This window comes from Corvus hawaiiensis, chromosome Z, assembly GCF_020740725.1.
Source record: "Corvus hawaiiensis isolate bCorHaw1 chromosome Z, bCorHaw1.pri.cur, whole genome shotgun sequence".
Taxonomy (NCBI): Eukaryota; Metazoa; Chordata; class Aves; order Passeriformes; family Corvidae; genus Corvus; species Corvus hawaiiensis.
Genome location: NC_063255.1, coordinates 59,003,886 through 59,024,186, shown reverse-complemented (window position 1 = coordinate 59,024,186; position 20,301 = coordinate 59,003,886). Strand labels below are relative to the sequence as shown.

Here is a 20,301-nt window from a genome sequence, read left to right as displayed (position 1 = left end):
AGAGGATACAAACTTTCAAAGAAAAATGCATATTCTCACCCTAAGTCAGGACCACTTAAATAAGCAATGTACTACTTAATCTTTGATGCAGTCTGAATCAGTACAGATCTAGCAATGAGGCATAGGGTGCGTAGTTCATTCACAAATATGTGATTCTCTACTTGTAGGTGAAATAGAGATGGAAAGTAGCTGCATGTTTTCTCAGCAGAAAACACCTTCCTAGAAAGTAACCCTCACTGAAAATTCATATAGATTAATTTATAGCTAGAGTAGACACCTTGCTTATCAAGGAAACAAATTACATTACATTGAATAATGCATTACATTTTCAAAATTTAATTTCAGAAGCATGATTATTTAAATACAATAAAAATTAACTAGAGCACTGCCACAAGATAGATCACAGAACAAAAAATAAATGCTATTTATAATATTTGTTTATAAATATTATAAATTATGTGAGGTTAAAATCTTTGTACCTTAGTTTTTAAGCTTCCTTGTCACCTTATCAATCAATTGGAGACATCTTCTCATTTCTGCACGGCTGATCTCCCAAGAGCACAGGTCGTGTTGTTTGTATTTAAGAAAAGAGTCTATTTTTTGGAAGTACTTTTTCAGTTTCAGCCTGCTGGCTTCTTTACTCCGACGGTAGTGGGTGTGCTTTTTGATTACACATGCCTCCAACTGCTCAATTTGCAGATAAAGTCCATTTTGGAACTCATCCAAAGCTGTCCCATCCCAGGCAGCTAGAGTCAGATTTTTGCTAAAGATGTAGAAGATATGTTGGAAGATCTCTTCAATGGCAACTCCAACAGTCTCTTTCTGCCTGGGCTGCAGAACCTGTGTAGGAAATTTGAAGGACATTTTCTCTCTTAGACATTGTTGAGGAAACTTTTTGCCCATTTTATCCAAGAGTCGCAGGCTGTTCTCGATCACTTTTCTTTGCTGCAAAGGGAGGTGGTTGCACTGAAGACTGGAAATGATGGTGGTGCATGACAGTATGAGGCCAATTTGTATCAAGCCAATAGTATTCATGATAAAGATAAGCTCTAATGTTCCTCCTTTTGTGTGTATAAATCCTGAGTGCTACGCTGGGTGCTTTGAAGTCATTTGTAGATTCCCATTTCTTCAAAATCTTGACATTTAATTATTCTGTAGGAGAAGTTTTCTTTCATCATTTGTTGGTTTTTAAGGTTTTCCCCCCGTGTATGCTTTTGACAACACTTTCATTTTCTGCTTTATGACTTCATAGTCTTTTTTTGTTTTGTTTTGCTACTTTCTTTTTATTTCAGCTGGATATTAGAATGTAATGTATGTATGTCAGATTATTTATTCTCTCTACTACTAAAATTCTATAGGAAGTATAAAGAGAATTTAAAATAAAGAGTTATGTAAATACTTGTTTTCCTAATATTCTAGCGGTGGAAGTACATGCTGAAATAAAGTAACATTCTCAATGATGAGTCGGGGACCTGCTGAATACTACTGCCATCCTGCCTCCTACAGCATGATTTATGCCTCCAAGCTTCAATTAAGCTTTCTCTACCTACTCATCTTTATTTCTTACAACCATTTAGACTCAAAGGATGGATACATATCATTATAGTGTGTGTGTGTGTACAAAACTGTGTATTAATATGTGGGTTTTGATACATAAACACTGCTAATTAAATGAAGCCCTGATCTCACTTAGAGACTATAAATGCCATGCAAATACAAACACTAACACGGGAGGAAGTTAGATTAAATACTCCTTTTCCCCCATGAGAGTAACTGAGCAATAGGCAATATCAATGCCAATTGAGTACAGGTCTGAATTCTGACAATAAATGGGGAGAATGAATAGGGGTGACAAAATATTCCTATTAAAATATATTTCCTTGCCATATATTAGAGGTGGTGAGGGCTATCACAGTACTTTGGGATATCTGGCCGCTGTTTTTCATTGTATTTTGACAAAAGCTAGTCTTAAACTGCTGTTTTGCTGTCTCCCCTGCCTCCTGTGAATATATATGTGATTGCAAAGGCAATAGTCTGTAAGTGATACTGTCTGGATGAAGAGGTCTGATAAACTGGTTTTTTAGTCTGACACCTGGCTGTGTATTTGTTGCATAAAGAGTATGCAAGACTGGCAGAAAATAAATCCCCTTGGTTTCCAGCTGGTCCCCAGAGAACAGATGGGCTAGGTGCAGCTGGGCTTAATTTCTGATTAGAGCCAACTTGTCACTCTAAGTCCAGTCACATTCAATGAGATCCCAGGGGCACCAGTGGTGAGGGTTGCACTCTAAGTCTGGTCTCATTCGCAATCACAGAGTCACAAAAGTAGTGCAGTTTAATGATTCAACACAGTCTGGTTGACTTGAATAAGAACTTTCAAGAACCCAGATTCACCAATAGTTCAGTTTATTGGGGCATCAGGTTATAGTTTCTTGTTAGATTTCCAGAGATAGATTCACTAGACATGACAAAAGTGTACAGTGCTATGCACAAGTGTTCCCAGGTGTACTCTGACACAGCTGGAGGTCAAATCTTGCCAAAGAGGTGTCCATGATTTGGGGAGGAGAGAGGAGCAAGCCCATTGACTTGTCTGAAAGGTGCTCATGTTCTCGTCCTCTGCCATGAAGGATTTCAGATACCAGTTTATACATATGGGAGAAGTGAGCATGAGACTGCAGCCAAATCCTTGTTACTGCCAGCATGAATGCGGAGAGGGGCAGCCACATTATATGATCATGAAGGATACAGAGAGAGATTACAAAATCTGTGGGTCTTGTGCAAGGATGGAACAGAACACAACGGGGACACCTTGGTGTCTTTCCCTGTTCCTCCTGGCCAATTGCAGCGGTAAGGGTCAGCTACAATCCTCCTGAGGACCTGTCACCCATCAGCAAGCCATGACGCCCACAGTCATCCTTTCACAACATACCTCATGGCTCTAAGCCTCATTCCTACAGTATTCTTGTTCTGTTGTTGCACCCATTGCTATGTGGTTGGCTTCATTCCCAGTCTGGTAGTCATTCCAAGCAGATTGATGATGCTGTTTTAGAGCTTCATTTATGCTCAGGATATAGGTATTTGGGAGGCTTTAAAAAGTTGCTTAAGCAAACTTGGACTGAGTGTACTGCCAGGGTAAGGAAAAATTTATCCGCTATCACCTATGACAACAAAAAGTAACAACAATCAGAGTGGGATACAAAAAGTCTAACATGAGATGAAATCTTTTCACCTAGTGGGAATGTCTATTTGGAAAACTGGCTTGAAGTGCATCAGAAATCAGTAAAAAACATATCTACGTCAAGAAAATTATTACATAATGCTACAACAATTTCCATAAATTATACACAAGTATTTTTCCGGAACTGTAATCATTATATGAGTTTAATCCTTCTAGTGATTTAAACAGATAAACTTCATCATATTCATTATATCTTCCAGACACACAAGTTAAAATAGCTTTGTCCAGGTTTCCTTCTTAGTGAAGAGCTGAGGATACCATCAAGAGTGTCACAGAGGGAAAAACAGAAGATAGTCTCTTCTGTATTTCTTAAAAAGATAGGGTAGGTCCAGGTCTTACTCTCTTGTCTGTCTTAACATGTTGTCTACACTTTCTCACAGAGCAGTTACACCTGACAGTCCACCAGGGTTTGGCTTCTGTTTGGTTTTGTGTTATTTGTCTAATAACAATAAATTGTTCCACCACAGTCAGCCAGTTTCTTGATTATTGCACTAAGCAAAGCATTGTAGTGACATTGTATGATTCAGGACACAATCTGCTCTAATCTACCTTTACTGCTTGGTTCAGGAACAAACAATTCATTAAAAGTAAAGACTGGAAGGAGTAACTGAGTGATATGAAGCTGCAGCACAGATTGCTGTTTATTTCTCTGCCTGTGGGTGAAGCACAGACCAACCACTCTAAACTGCAATGAAATGAGGAAAAGAGTTGACAAAGCACAGCTGTATTTCCAAGTAGATCTAATAGATCATTATTCTGGGAAGGTTATCTAGTCTTCAATTTGCAAAAAAGATTTGCTCCTGAAAGATCATCTAGCTATATGTGTATCCATTACAGGAAGACTAAAGCTAAACAAATGCACAATTTTGTCTTTCTAACATCTTTAAAATGCTGTAAATTACTTCTCTAGTGGAAACTTTTCATTATATTTTATAACGCAATGGAGGAATTAAATGAGTGTCTGCTCTCCATGGGTTCTTTTATCTCAGGCACCAAGGAAAATGGAAAGTCGAACTTCAACTGATGCATAGGACGGCAAATGGAGCATTGAGACAGAACATTCCCGCAAAATAGTCATCTTTTGACCTCTTATAACCACCCTGTGTTAAATCATTTAATCTACTCTAGACACCGGTTTCATTTCTCCATTTGGTCAAAACACATTGATTTTAAAAAGTCAGTGCGTAACAAAGGAGTTAAAGTAGGTTTGGCTTGTCGCTGCACAAGACAGCTTCCTCTCCATCTAGCTTGACACTGCCCATGTTGAAAGAAAATATTTTTCTCTGTTATGCTTTCCATACAGCTGTGTGTGCCAGTCTTCTCTTAGAGTAGCCTGGAGTGGAAGGGACCTTGCAAGTCCAGTGAGGAATGGCTAAGGGAGCTGGGGGTGTTTAGCCTGGAGAAAAGGAGGCTCAGGGATGAGCTTATTGCTCTCTACAGCTGCCTGAAAGGAGGTTGTCGCCAGGTGGGGGTGAGCCTTTTCTAGGGACAGGACAAGAGGACACAGCTTCAGGTTGAGGCTGGACATCATGGAGAATATCTTTATGGAAAGGGTTGTTAAGCATTGGAATGGACTGCTTGGGGAGGTGGTAAAATCACCATCCCTGGAGGTGTTCAAAAAATGACTGGATAAGGACCTTAGTGCTGTGGTTTAGCTGGCAAGGTGGTGATTCCTCTTGCCCAGGTTGCTCAGAGCTCCATCCAACCCAGCCTTGAACACTTCCAGGGATGAAGCATCCATAGCTTCTCTGGGCAGGCTTTTCTAGTGCCTCATAACCTCATAGTAAAGAATTTCTTCCTAATATCTAGTCTAAAATTACCCTCCTTCAACCTAAAGCCATTGCCCCTTGTCCTACCACTACATATCCCTGTCAGAAGTCCCCCTCCAGCTTCCTTTTAGACTCCCTTTAGGTACAAGAGAGTGCTGTAAGGTCACCCCGAAGTCTTCTCCAGGCTGACCAACCACAGCTGCCTCAGCCTTTCTTCATAGGAGAGGTGCTCCATCACTCTGATCATCTTCATGACCTTCTCTGGAGTCTCTCCAACAGGTCCATGTCCCCCTGTGCTGGGGACCCCAGAGCTGGATGCAGCACTGCAGGTGGGGTCTCACCAGAGCAGAGCAGAGGGGCAGAATCCCCTCCCTGGCCCTACTGCCCATGCCACTTTGGATGCAGCCCAGGACACATTTGGCTTTCTGTGCTGCCAGTGCACACTGTTACCTCATGTTCAACTTTTCAGCCATGAGAACCCAGAAGTCCTCCTCGTCAGGGGTACTCTCAGTGAGTTCACTTCACACTTGCTACTCATGTCTCAGATTGCCCTGGTCCGTGTGCAGCACCTTGCCCTTGGGCTTGTTGAACTACATGGGGTTCTTGTGGGCCCGCTTCTCAGGTTTGTCCAGGTTCCTCTGGATGGCATCCCATCCTTTTGCTTTTGTGTCACGTGCACCACTCAGTTTCATGTCATCTGCAAACCTGCTGACCAGCACTCGATCTCACTGCCTGTGTCATTTATAAAGATCCTGTCTTCCTGCTCAGGCGGCCGAGTACGCAGAGGACAACTGTTCAAGACTGAGGCAAAAAAGGCATTCAGTACCTCAGCCTTTTCCTTATCACTTGTCACAGTGTTTCCCCATGAATCCAATAAAGTTCAGCCCCTTCATCCTGGTTGAGGTGGATGATCCCTGAGCGAGTGGGGGCGGAGAAGCCGGCGAGGGAGCTGTGACCCTGCCGCGGCGCGTCCCGCCTGCCCGCCCCGATGCCCGCGCTCCCCGGGCTGCGGCTGAAGCCGGGCGGCCCCGCTGGCAGCCCGCAGGGGCCGCTGCCGGCGCCTCGGGAACAGCCCCTGCGCCGAAACAACCCGGAGTGCCGCGGTACGGACCGACCCCAAACAGCTTCTCTCGCAGAGCGACCCCCTAGCTCCGTCACACCGCATTTCAATCGATACATTTCATGTGTCCTGTAAATTTGTATCACATATTCGTATTATATTGGTAGCTTCTTTATCAATGATCTGGAAAGGCATCAAGTGCCCCTCAGTCACTTCGTGGGTGACACCAAGTTGGGCAGGAGTGTTGATCTGCTCGAGGGTAGAAAGGCTCTGCAGAGGGCTCTGGACAGGCTGGATCGATGGGCCAACACCACTGGTATGAGGTTTAACATGACCAAGTGCCAGGTCCTGCCCTTGTGAACCCCTCTCATGCTGGGTCACAACAAGCAGCACCACAGGCTGAAGTCAGAGAGGCTGGAAAATTGCCCAGCAGGAAAGGGCCTGGGGGTACTGGTCAGCAGTAGCTGAACATGAGCCAGTGTGTGCCCAGGTAGCCAATGGCATCATGGCCAGCAGAACCAGGTAAGGGATTGTCCCCCTGTACTCAGCACTGGTGAGGCCACACCTCGAGTGCTGTGCTCAGTTCTGGGCCCCTCATTGCAGGACAGACATTGCGGTGCTGGAGCGTGTCCAGAGAGGGGCAACAGAGCTGGTGAAGGGTCTGGAGCACAATTCCTGTGAGGAGCAGCTGAGGGACTTGGGGGTGTTCAGCCTGGAAAAAAGGAGGCTCAGGGATGGCCTTACTGCTCTCTACAAGGAGGGTGTAGTGAGATGGTGGTCAATCTTCTCCCAGGTAACAGGACAAGAGGAAATGGGCTCAAGTTGGACCAGGGGAGGTTTAGACTGGGTATTAGGAAAAACCTTTTCATAGAAAGGGCTGTCAGGCATTAGAACTGCCAAGGGAATTTTAAAGGAATTGTAAGAATTTTAAAGATGTGTAGATGTGCTAGGGACATGGTTTAGTGGTGGACTTGGCACTGTTCAGTTTACAGTTTGACCTGATGATCTTGGAGGTCTTTTCCAAAGTAAATTATTCTAATCTGCGCAGCACAAGCTTCCTCATCCTATTGTTTCAACAAGAAAATTCTACCTTTTTAAACAAAGTATTATAGAATCATGGACTTCCTGAGTTGGAAGGGACTTGCAGGGATCACTGAGTCCAACTCCTGGCCCTGAACAGCACCATCCCCAGGAGTCACACCATGTGCCTTGAGAGCAGTGTCCAAATGCTTCTTGAACTCTGTCAGGCTGGTGCTGTGACCACTGTCCTGGGGAGCCTGTTCTAGTGTCTGACCACCCTCTGGGTGAAGAACCTTCTCCTAATATAGAATCATATAATGGTTACGGTTGGAAGGCATTTTATTTCCTAGAAAACCATTAGAAAACCATCTTTCATATTGTATAATCAAAAGAAATTTTTCCCTATGACACTTTCAAGAATTTTTATTGCATAAGGATAAAGAGCAGAAATGGTGAGGCAAAACTTAATACTCTACGAGGTAAGTCCCATGCAGGACTTCCATATTTCTGCACCAGTTTTAAATCTCAGCAAATTTTAAAATGATGTCTAGAACACTGTGAAACACATCAACAGTGATGTTTCCCAGTTACTTGAACAGAAGGAAAGGAGACCCTGAACTGAAACAGTGTACTCATGGAGGTCAGCAATTCTAGAATACAGTTCAATTCAAAAGAAAAGTGAGACACACAAGGTCTGTCTAGAATATATACTTTATTATTTGCAGTCTGTGTAAATTTTAATATGTGACTGAATTTCTACACCGTTTCCTCTCTTTAAGCACATCCTGGTCTTTTCCAGCCACCCAGTCAATTGCACCTTTAATATGTACAGTCAGTATTTATGAATATTGCATATGCATCTATGAACTTAGAAAAATAACATGCAAGGAAAACTGTTACCATGAAACTGATAAAAAATAAAGATAGGTAACACAGTCAATCCCCTTTTTAGTGTGTTATGGCTTTGCACCAAGTATCAGATGTCAAACAGCTTCAGATGCTTCTTGTTAAAGGCACTTACTATTCTTCAAATACACTTTCACATTTAGTTCTATTGCATTACGAAGTGTATCTCTGGGATCATACTTTCATAACACAGCAGAACAGTCCAAAAAGGCAGCATTAATAAAAAGGAAAAAGGGGGGGCTTATATTAAAATATGAAAATACCAAGAATTAACACAAACTTTAAGGATTTGGTCCTTATAAAACAGGCAACAGCATTCAGGCAATAGTGATTTCTTTTCATAGACACTGACAAAATAATATCCCCAAAAAATGAACTCTTCCAGTTCCAGTGTATAGATATGTCTGAGTTGAGTAGCGTACCCTCTAACACCACCCCCAGTAAAAATATAGCTTTTCAGGACTAACTACTGCTCCACTTTGGCTGCAAAGGAAGAAACCTCAAAGGAGTATTAGACGTGGACATACTAGCAAGCCTACAATTCTGTGTCTCTGTATCTGGATGGCTGTCCATAATAGCCCTTCTTAGAGTGGTCTGCCAGCTGCCGGCGGTATTCCTCCTCCTCCTCTTCCACATCACTGCTGTAACTGACACGGTTCTCCAGGTAAGGTCTAACAGGAGGCTTCTGGGGTTCTGGAGGCCTGGAGCTAACACAGAACAGGAAAAGAGAGTGATCATGTCTACTCCCATTATGAAAAACTGAAAAATAGTTGTACTTAATACCTGCTTTATGGCAACATACAGCTTAGAAAGGCAGATAGAGTAAATTAAACCCCTTCTAGCCTATAAAAAACTGCATGACTATGGTAAACCTATCTGGAGAGGCATCTTATTTCCACCAAACTGGAGGATGATCCTCAGATTTGATCTATTCAACCTACGTGGAAAAATGCCTGGAAAAATGCTTTATGGCCATCTATTCCCTGAGCAGGGAGGTTTTTCAGCCTTGCTACTGCCCCAACTAACATGTTCCTTAACTAGTTTTACACAGTACCTTTTCTATGCCTCCTTCTTCTTTTGCATCCTCAGTCTTCTATCTCAAAGTCCAAAGACTTCTTATGTGACATTTCTTAAATTGGTAGCCTTTTCACTCAAATTGGGAGCCTTTTCACTCAAGGCTCTCACTAAGGCTCTTAGCCTTAAAAGTGGGCAGAAAAAACCCACACATTTGCTTTTTATACACCGTGGCGCTACACATTTGATGGGACATTAAGCAGACATGGAAAAATACAATCTGTCAAGGAAGGGTATTTCCTCCCTTTCAAAACCCATGATTTTTGCAACACAGATTCTGGAAAAACAAGATGGTATTCTCCTTACATCTTTCTCCCAGGGCTTAAATACTGCCTTCTATGCCAATCATTAACATTCCTGTAAAAAGCCAACAACACTGATTTCTGCATGTAAGCAAACACTCTGCAAACATGGCAAAAGATTAATTTTCATTACTTTCATTAAGCTTCCAATGCTATATTAAAAAAGTATGCTTTTCTGAACCTGCCAAGAAATCCAGAAAATAACAGTTTTCCATTTTTGCAATTTAGTTTATTTACTGGGACATCAAAGCATTTGACTCACTAGGAAAAAAAGTCCCATTCCTACTGGCTATTACTAAGATGCAAGGAAAACTGAAGAGTCCCAAAGAGCAGAAAACAAAATCCGTCACGCAGTGTATTAGCTCTTGCATAGGTGACTGCTCAACCATAGAAATGTGCAGTGTGGAGGGTAAGATGACGCCGTGGTCAACCCACACAGAACTCACTGAATTTTAATGAAAGACTGCTACTTTCGTGAGACTTGATGGGTCACCTGAGACAACTTTCATCCTTAGTTCACCTAGCCACACTATGTATCTGTAAGGAATAAGCATCGAAGTAATTGTTATTAGAACAGCAATTATTTCTTAGGATAGACTAACACTCATCAAGTATCTAGCAGAGGTAGAATGGATATCAGAGAACATGAATGCAGGCCAGCTCTGTGTAATATTGATTGGGGCAAAAAACTGTCTCTGCAAATATTTCAGTGAAAGAATACAGTGTTTCTTCCTAGATGACTCAAATGCTATAAATGAACTAAAAGAAAAAAAATCCTGAAATTAGCTCCCTGAAGAGTTCACTAAAATTTTGCCCCACCTTTACAATAATCTTAGAGGCACCACAACAAAAAAGTATACCAAGGCAGGATGATTTGTATGAACAAAAACTGGCAAGATTGGTTTTCCTCCTGTTAGTAAAGTCAAGAATCAAGACAGAATGCTTGGAACCGGATACACTTTACCTCATTGGCTGGGGCCAGTTTTGTTCTGACTTCTGTGTTTTGACAGGGACGGCATAAATATCCGGATGCTTCTGGGCTATTTCAAGCTTTAAAAGAAAGAAGAAGAAAATAACTGTTCCTTTTAACTCTATCCATTAGAGATCCTATTTGAGGATCTAGGACTTAGCAGGTCATAGCTACAACTGAAATTAATTAAATTAAATTAAAGCACAAGTTGGTAACATCCTATTGATATTCCTACAATTATATAAACTTTTGCTAGAGCAGTAATTCAAACCATACTTGAGAACAATGGATTGCCAAAAGCAACAGGATTATTGGAAGTCAGGTTTTTATAGTTACAATAGGAAACCTTAAAATATGACCTCCTTTTATATACAAATCCACACAACTGTATGTCTTTATGTGTGGTTTCCCAAACTTCTCCCTCCAAAAGCAACACAATGCAAAGGGCGTGATTTCCATTTTCAGGACTCTGGCTGTTCTATAGGTCGCAAAGCACAGGAGGGGGGAAATGCAACTCTTCATACCCTGGCATTTTGGGCCTCTTGTAGCTCTTGCATTCTTTGCATCCTTGCCTTGTGATCCATCTCCTCAAATATTTTTACTTTCCTCAGTACTGATTTTGGAGTATTTTCTTGTTCGCTTCCTTCCTCTTCCAACTTTGCCTCCTCCTCCTCCTCTGCAGGCACGACTGCTGGCTGAGAGTTTCTCAGAATGGGACGCCCAAAGGCAGGTTTCACAGAAACAGGTGGTGGTGCTGCTTTTACTGATACAGTTGAAGTCTCACTGCTGACAGCAACATTACTTGATTTGGAGTCATAGTTCTTGGGGAAGTCATACGGATCCTCTTTGTTTTGCAACTTTCCCTGCAAGTATACAACCCGCAAAGTTTACATCAGCAACTTTATAATTTTAGTTTCAAAAGAGGGCTTTAACTTAAAAGTAGTCACTTTGTCTATGTATTTAACAGTGTCAATCTCCATACGATGTAACACTTGAAAGATATTTGAACTGCTGCAACATTTTGGGCATATGCTCATGGACTACACATCAGCCTAGAGAAGACCAGGAAATTTAGACTTGTTAGTCCTATTTGTTAAGAATTACCAGAGCTACGTGTGTTAGAGTACAGCACAGAAAGAACTGATGCCACAAATAATTTTTCACAATTTAATGTGGAGTATCATTTAAATAATTTAAAATTTAGAAGTGCACAGAACCCAATTCTGTTTTATATTCCACTTTTGTTTTCCCTGCACATGTTCTACTCTTCAGCACACTTGGACTGTATTTTGAGTATTTAGAGTATATGAGGGCACCACTCCTCACAAAGAAAGGACTTTGGCGTCAGGTGAATTCAAAAATTTCTAAAATAGAACTTAATGTCCAAACACTATAACTTTTTCCCTCTTGCATCAGGTGGTCAGGTGGTAGATTCTGATTTTGTGCTTCACAGTAATAGCCATCATGTTTGTTTTTTGTGGTGACTAGTCTACTTTTTATCTTACTGAGCTAAAAAAGTGCCTCTCAGGTTATTAGTAGACACAGAAAGGACACTTTCTTACTCCATATGGAAATCATATATTTCAGAAGAACTGTTATCCAGTAAATCATCTTTCTGCTTGATCCTGCAACACTTTCAGTCATTTCTTCTGTCCACAGTTAAAATGTTTTCTAGTCCCTGATCATGTCCATAGCTCTTTCCAATGTGCCACCTTGGAAAATTCTTCAGAAAGAGAACATTTGTATTCAGTTTTGTTTCTACAAGTTTACCTTAGGTGGTTCAGGCTTGAATGCTGGAGGTGGACTTGGTTCTCTAAGGATCTCCCTGCTACCAGCTTTTCTCAACTGAGCCCTTGGTTCTGGAGTAAATTTTTTTAAACTCTATGAAAAAAAATAAGAGAAAATCACTGCAGTAGCCAGTAATTCAATCATTTTTCCTCTCTCTCAAGCTTATGATTTTGGGAACAGTAACCAGAAGTCAAAAGATTGCCAGTAACCTGACTACAATCACTGCAAATGTAATTGAAAAGTTCAAGGTGATGAGATGTCATCAGGAAATCTATAAAGTTAGGCAGAAAAGCAGAGCTGTTATTATTTTTGCTCTTCACAGTGTAACTCTAAAACACTATCAGAAGCAAGATAAATCTGCAGTTAAAAAAACCCCTCTGATTTTTAAGCCATACATAAAGGGTTTTTGGAAAGCCCAAAGTTCAGTCTCATTGAAAAATCCAATCATCTCACCTCCTCATGATACACAGGTTCAGAGGACCGGCTAACAGATGAAATCCTTGGTTCCTCTGAAGGCTCATCAAGTTCATTGTCAGTGTATGCACCACCTTCTCCATCTGTATCCTCGAGGTCACTGATCAGCCGACTGTCACAGCTCAAATAGTCAGCACCCATGGCAGTAAGGTAGGACATACGATCATCTGCATCATCTTCCATGCCATCCATCTAGAGAAAAGTCAGTAAGAATTAAGGAACAAAGACTAAATAAGTTAGAATTAAAGTCAAGACTCAACATCAGGCCAAACAAATCCTTAGGAATGACTTTGTGGAACTGAAAGAAACTACTGCAGAATCACAACGAAAAGTCCTGTGAAAGTTTATTCCTCATCATCATTCTCCCCCAGCCATGGCATAAGTGATGAAAGCTCCAAAGTGTAACAGAAAGAATAGTAATGGTTTTTCGTTATAGACATAACATCAACTATTTCTCTAGCCTATCAACTGATGGCAAATGAAATTTTGAACAATTTTTACTGGCAAGAGATACTTTGAGACACTGTACAGCGTCATAGAATATGGACTGGCTGCTTACCTTTCCTTCCGATACCCATACTGCTTCTCCTTGCTGTTGCTGGATTGTATCCTTCAGGCTACCATACCAGCTATCATTGGCTGAATTCAAATTAATGGTTGCTGTAAAAGTTGAAGGAAAAGGTATATATGCACGGTAAATGCAATGCAATCCTTTATCCATTCTTTGCTGTTTAACACTGTACTGGTTTGGCCAAATTTAGAAATATATCCTCTGAGAGAAGGCACGTCACCACCCCTCCCCCACCAGGTTCGGGAAAAATAAATTTTCCTCAAAGGAAAGTGGAAGAGATAAAAACTATAAAAACCTATTTATTTAACAAACACATGGGAAAAGGTTAAATAATGCTAAATAAAATCTCTTGCTGTGGAGGAAAAACCTGGGAAAGTGTTAGAGTCCTCCTTTGGTCTCCTCAGAGCTGGGGCTTGGCCCAGGGCCAGGCCCTCTATGCCCGGTGGAAAGTCCTCCCGATGTGCTCTGATGTTGAAGCAGTCCACAGAAAAGAGAGAAAACCCAAAATTCCGGGGAAGGAAAAAAAAGTTCAACTCTCAGTCTCTCCTTGGAGAAAAAGAAACTGAACAACTGGCCAAAAACTGACCCAGGAGCAGCAAGCCGGGTGCTTCCTCGCTCCCCTGCCGCAGCTGGAAAAAAACAGTCGCTATCTCTGTGTGACCTTGAACAAGCTGCAAACTGCTTTGAAAAAGTTTTGCTCAGTTTTTCCTTCCCCCTCTCAGACCCAGTTTAAAGGCATAGAAAGGCACAAAAATTAATTTCTGGGCATAGGGCAGTGATATGGGATACACATCATAAAGTCACCCCAAGACAAACACTTTTTGGTTTAGGTATGCGAGAGTGTTAAACAGCCACTCCATTTAGATCATTTAAATAGATGCATGGTGATTTTATTTTATTGTTGGTCCATTTCCAAGCTTATTAAATCTCTTATCTTTTAATGGCAGTACACCAGCTCACAATTTCTTCTGCATTGGGATTTGGCAGAACAAGGAACTTTGAGAAAAGTCAAGGAAGGCATTACTTATGACCACACCTTCACACTCTTTTAATTCCAGCCTGAGTGAGTTAATATGCAGAGTAATAAGTAGATGTCTCGAGACTCACACAGTGACATACACTACTCTCTTAGTAAGCAGGTTAAGCAAACATTCTTCATTACCTGTAAAGAGGTGGGAACAAGTCTTCTTCAGTTTGTTTGCTTGCTCATAAAGTTTTCTCGAGCTCTTGTTTGATGTAGAACATAGCCTTTGTCTCATGGTCTTCACACCCTGCTTACTGTCTGGGTTAAAGAACACCACTATTGGAAACCACTGGGTGTAATTTAGCAGGTCCACTGCTTTAGGAGTAACATCCAACAGAGCATGTTTATCCTGTTAACAAGAAAGGCCAGTCAATGTGGTGCGTGTGGGAACAAATGGAGGTGATTGGAACACAGGATCCTAGGAAAAGCAGGATATTTGTGTCCAAATAAGACCATAACTTGTGGGATGTTTTCCCACAGTTATATCACATTTAGAAGGTTAAGAGCAAGTAGAGCACTGCAAAGTAAAGCCTCCATGGCAAATTCAGAAAGCATATAGTAAAACAGATTTTCCTCTATCCAAATTTAGAATGGACTTGAGAAGAAAATGTAATTTCTAGTATCAGGTTCAAAGCTATAAAAATTACCAAAAATTGCTACTGAAAAACTTCGAAACAGCTTTATCCTTAAACTTATTACAGAAAAAGATGCAGTGAAAATTTGAGTACTCTGGACGTTTTAGGAGCAAACACACACCATGCCTTTGAGCATAAGCAATTTTCAGAGAAATGCCCTACCTGCTCAATGATTTGCCTCACAGTGTTCAAGCGCACTACCCCAGTTGACTTCTCCGAACCTGCATCTCTGGGTTCTGTCTCTGCAAAGACAACATTTCAGCTTATCTAGGGTGGCTAGGATGCTGTGATTATTAAGTTATCCATTTTCTCAGTTAAGAATGAAAAAGACACTTAAGAGGACATCTTACTTGCTGTCTGGTACAGGTGAGGCAAATCATTTGACAACTTCTCCATAGCAACATCTGCAATAGGGCCAAATATCACCACAGGTCTCTTAAAACCAGCTGAAAGAAAAATATTTGGAGAAAAGAGAAATCTGATAAGACTGATTTTATATATAAAAGACAAGACTCTCAGTTACTACGCAAATTTAAGAATAGGTTGAAGGTATTAAAAATATAATTTAAAAATTTTATTTCTCAGAGGTTTGTGGAACAGCATAATAGAGAACACTACTTTTACCAGCTGAGAAAGTAAGAGACTGTTTTGATCTAACAGCTTTCTTATTCCTTCTAATGGAACTGTATTTAGAAGATTCGACATCTGAAAACATACAGCACATATTCATTTATCTTTCCGTCCATCAAGATTGCATGAACCTTGACACAGGGGGTTTTGTGTGAATAAAGACACAAATGATAAACCAACTGCAATGCAGCTTGAAGAAGCAGAGAAAGGTAAAACGATGTTATTGCTCATGTCGGAGCAAGTGCAAACACAGTCCTCAGAGTTAATGGGGGAATGCCATTACCCCAAGTCTTCATCTTGGTATCTGGGATCTCCTTTAAAATACTCTTTACTGTTTGTTTTGTTCCAGAATACTGTCATGTGCTATTACCCAGAAAATCAGCTTGATCTGCTCAACATCACTAGTAATATGATAGTTTACAGTCATGGAGACAGACCACATGAACCATGATTACATCTGGACCATGAAATCCATTGAAAATACTGAGGTTCTATTTGCTCTGAAGCTACTCTGAAGTTAAAGTGCTATTTATGAAGATTGAGGTTGATCTCAGGCATATGGATTGTACTTTCAGAGCTAGCCAAGAAGAATCTGAGGAAACAAAGAAAGCCCTTCTGTTTCTTCCCTATTTCATTTTAAACCTTAAAACTGGCAGGTGTAATTTGGAGGCAAGAGAGAACAACAGCAGTTTAAATGGGTAAAAAAGCTTTATTATAATTAGTAGCATCCAGAAATTTCCATTCTGAGAAGAATGTCATCCCCTCCTGTTATGGTAATTTAACATCGTTAGAAGTTGTTGGAAATCACTTTCTCAGCTGACCAAACATTTGGATGCTAAAGCAGCCAGCAATAAATGGGCAGCTGGCTCAAAGCAGTCTCACTTACCTTCACGCAGCTGAACGCGCTCGTAAGCTGGGAATTTTGTGCTCACAGATACAATAGCTGTCAGATCTTCACGACTCTTCCTCAGATTCTTTTTCGCTCCAGATCGCTGGCCACGTGTTCTCCAGAAATCTGCCCTGTCACTTGAGCCATCCTTTTGGGCATTTTGAACACTGGCCATCTGTTCAGCTCTGACACAGAAAGTAGACATTTCAGAACCATTCAGAGAGGGCAAGGGGGCTTTCACTGACGAAAAATAGATTTTGAATGTGCAAAAGGTAATTTGCCATATAGATAGGAAGGAGTGGAGGTAAAAGCAGACATGTTCAGGTACCTTTGCCTTGGAGCAAACACATTGTCAAAACAATGCTCTGACTTGCCACAGCTCCAAGTTTCTGGGCAGGAATGAGTCCTGAGCTCTTAAAATGGTCACTTAACACAAGCATAAATGAAAGAATATGAATGCAAAGAGGTGGTGAGAGAGGGCAACTCAGAACTGAAGGCCTAAGAAATTACCGTCACTATTCTCCTCTCCATTAGGCCTCAAAAGTTAAGTTGCTACAGCATAGAAACAAAGGCTGGTTTGGTTAGATCAATTAACAGAGAGGCAAAAATGTACTCAGCAGGAAACAGACAGGGGAGTCACATAAGAAGCTTATTTCATAACTTGTGCATACCATGTAATTGTGAGCTTTTTCTTCCATCATAAAATCACAACCACACTCAAGAACTTAAAAGCTACAGTCCAAAAATTCAGCTACAGTCTGGTTGTTTTTTTAGGGGTCTTCTTCTGATTAATTGTAATACTTTTACTCATTGTACACATTTGAACACTTATTATTACCTCCCATGAATTTTGACCAGGAAAGTATATTTAAGCAAAAATATTGCTGTGGTTCACTCAATATTTCACACAAAAATACAGACTACAGCTACCAAAAAAAACCCAGCCTCAGCATAAATACCTAAAACACTATCCAAAAGGATATACGTAAGAAATTCAAGGACTGAAGTTCCTGTAAAAGATTAATCATCAGAGTATTCTTGCACACAGAGTCATGAGCTTTCTAAGGTGAAGGGGTTTTTGTTTGTTTAGTTTTTTTGTTTGGTTGGGGTTTTTTGTTTGTTTTGATTTGATTTGGTGGGTGTGGACAGACAAAGAAGGTGGGGGAAAAAACCAAAAAGCAAACTAAAATAGGACCCACCACCCATTTTCTGGAAGAGGAACTGAAGCAACTAGTGCTCAAAGCTTGGTTAATTGCCGAGACAGAAGTGCTAGGTCTGTGCTGCAAATACATGATCTAGTATGTAGGTAACACCACCCTCTCTCATTGTCTCCTTGCATAATGACATGGTTCTACAATCTGCAGTTTTTACAGGCACAATTCTCGTAAAAGTGAAGAAAAAACAATTCATTCATTCTTGTAGGGGGAAACAAAAAGGAAGACAGGTACGACATAGGAAGGAAAAATGACTTGGCGGGGGGGGAAAGAAATCTTACTTCTAACAATGGGTAGGAAGACATGGTGCCATCTTACCTGCTCTTATTTGGAATGAGACCCTTTTCCAGTTCATTTCCAATTCTCACAGCCAGCCAGTTTCCCAGTTTGCCATCATACAGTGTATCAACTACTCTAAATATCTCCCCTCTGGTGAATGCTAAGCTCTGTGGTGACTCTTTTTCACACTCAAAGTGACTCCTGATGAAGAATGAATCTCCTCTGCCACAGGCCATGATGTCTCTGTAGACTAAAACAGGACGCCCCTTTTAGTTTATATGTTTTTACACTTGAAAGAAAGATAAAGCTGTGGTTCTAGCAAATACAGCTTTGAAATTCTAAACGTCTGCTCAGAAAGATGTAAAAAAATCAGACTTTCATTCACATTCACTGCCCTACACACACTTATCAGGAGTGTTCCATACTTGTATGTGTACAGGCCTTACAGCGCCGGGGCAAGGAGGTACTTGCACATTCCAAATGCAAAAGGCAGCTATGGTACTACAGTCTTACAGGCTCTTTCCTTTTCCCAACAGGAAAGCAAGAAGCTTTGCTTGCTCCTTAATTGCTCACAAATAAAACTGTCCATTTGCTGCTGACCAAACCCCTTCTGACTGCCAAGGCTCAGCAGAAAAGGAATGCTAACAGCAGATCTTCTCCCAGCTGCTACAGACAGAAAAGCAGAACAAACAGTATGTTACCACTTCTCAAGATTAAGAGTTGCTATTTGCTAATAATGAAGGACATGGTAAGTACTCGGAAAAACACACCACACATGCAGCATTGTATGTATGGAATACAGCTATCTTCTCAGCTATGAAAAGAAGACTAACTAAAATGCTATCAAAAACAAGTGCAAGAGAGATGATTTGTGGTTTCACTGACAAAACACAGCTTAAAAGTTTCATAGATACACATACATTTTTTTCAAAGCACCTACCTTCATATTTGCTTTGAGCCAAAATTGTCACAGTTTCACCTTTGGGAATTTCTAAGAGATACAAAACAGCTTCTTCCCGAACAATACCTCTGAAGTCTTGAGTGTTTACCTATATACCAAAAAAACCCCACAACAACTGAAAAATCAACAATAAAAAGAATAACCACCGATTTTTCTTTCATCTGAAAATATCCTAAATATTCTCTTCCCTTATTATTTTTAAAAAGTTAATACAATTTTCGCTTGTGAATATTTTATTCCAGCTATTAACAGTAATCTTTCTGAAATAACAAGGTTCTGGTTGTACACTGCTAGATTGTTTCTTCAACTTTAACAGCCTCCAGAAGGGGCATGAGAAAAGAGGTAGAGAGAAAATCATATTAAAAAATCCACATGATATTATAAAAAATCCAAATTATATTATAAAATCCACATTATATTATAAAAATCCAAATTATATTATAAAATCCACATTCCACGTGGATTTTTAGAAAAAGAGCAGAATGAAGGGATTAAGTGGCACAGATTTGATATAAATCAGAAACTTGAAAATTAAATCACCATAACCCAAACAAACCGGAGAAAGATGAAAGAAAATTACAATGGCCCCAATTTTTAACCCCTCTAAGATTAGGAAGAAACATTGTATAAAAAATTTATTGTCCCATCTTGCAGCATTTTTCTTGATTAATATTTAAGTACTCCTTTCACAACATTATAAACAAACTAAAACTTGGTATACAATTCTCCTTCAAAAACCCATTTCTGTAAGATCCCTCCACCATATATACACCCTTCCAAAGCAATAATTTGATTTCCTAAGCTCATAATTTCTCCCATGTTTCGACTAAGAAGCAAACAAGAGTATAAAGGAGTTATTGCACTTCAGGGACACATACTCATACCTTAAGGATCTGATCTCCTTCCTGAAGTCCCTCCTGATCAGCTGAGGTACCTTCTTGAATTCCAGCAATAAATATCCCTACATCATTTCCACCAGCCAGTCGTAGACCCACGCTGTCCCCCTTCTTGAATCTCACCATTTTTGTATTAGGACTACAAGATTTACAAACAGAAAAAGGAAGTAAGCCCAGATATTAAACATATAACAATATTAGGATGCCAAAAGAAAAAAAATTGCAACTCCTCAACAGTATCATATTAATAATATTCTTATGCCCTTTCTTTCACTATATAGGCTGTATTTACCCAGGTAACTCTTCCATGAAGGCAGGAAGCAGAGAATCTGCATTTTTCAGAGTGGAAAATGAACTAGGTGGAGTGACTAAGTGGCATGCACAGACTTGACTGAACCGGGAAACAGGTCCCTGTTTTTGAAGCCCCAAAGTAGTTCCCTATCTACTGTATCCTCTCTTATATGAACACCTGTGGTTTGTGTGAAAACAGACTGAGTTATGAGTAATCATACCCATTGTTTATTCTTCTATAATCTAAAGAACTGTTGTATGAATTAAACTGATTAAACTATTTTCTTTACTGTTTAACATGTTTGCTAGAAGT

General features: G+C 40.4%; 2 protein-coding genes across 9 annotated transcripts in view; both read right to left on the bottom strand.

Annotated features, from left to right (window-relative positions):
* Positions 1-462: 462 nt before the first annotated feature.
* LOC125319408 (interferon alpha-2-like) lies at positions 463-1,193 on the bottom strand. Its single transcript, XM_048290528.1, has one exon. It carries the CDS (start codon positions 1,033-1,035, stop codon positions 481-483), a length of 555 nt encoding a protein of 184 aa, XP_048146485.1. The 5' UTR covers positions 1,036-1,193; the 3' UTR covers positions 463-480.
* Positions 1,194-7,777: 6,584 nt separating this feature from the next.
* Positions 7,778-20,301, bottom strand: part of TJP2 (tight junction protein 2) — a 63,525-nt gene continuing 51,001 nt past the window's right edge. For all 8 annotated transcript variants that reach the window (XM_048292891.1, XM_048292892.1, XM_048292886.1 and 5 more), the window contains 13 exons: positions 19,686-19,836; positions 18,781-18,889; positions 17,880-18,090; positions 16,345-16,532; positions 15,179-15,274; positions 14,991-15,070; positions 14,332-14,542; positions 13,158-13,258; positions 12,578-12,790; positions 12,107-12,217; positions 10,861-11,199; positions 10,331-10,416; positions 7,778-8,697 (listed from right to left, as the gene is read on the bottom strand). In XM_048292891.1, the coding sequence (XP_048148848.1) occupies positions 8,526-8,697; positions 10,331-10,416; positions 10,861-11,199; positions 12,107-12,217; positions 12,578-12,790; positions 13,158-13,258; positions 14,332-14,542; positions 14,991-15,070; positions 15,179-15,274; positions 16,345-16,532; positions 17,880-18,090; positions 18,781-18,889; positions 19,686-19,836 (2,068 nt within the window). In that variant the 3' untranslated portion in view covers positions 7,778-8,525. The remainder of the gene's footprint in view (positions 8,698-10,330; positions 10,417-10,860; positions 11,200-12,106; positions 12,218-12,577; positions 12,791-13,157; positions 13,259-14,331; positions 14,543-14,990; positions 15,071-15,178; positions 15,275-16,344; positions 16,533-17,879; positions 18,091-18,780; positions 18,890-19,685; positions 19,837-20,301) is intronic.

Coding starts and splice junctions, on each gene's coding strand:
- LOC125319408 (XM_048290528.1), bottom strand. CDS start 1,035: ATGAATACTATTGGCTTGATACAAATTGGCCTCATACTGTCATGCACC.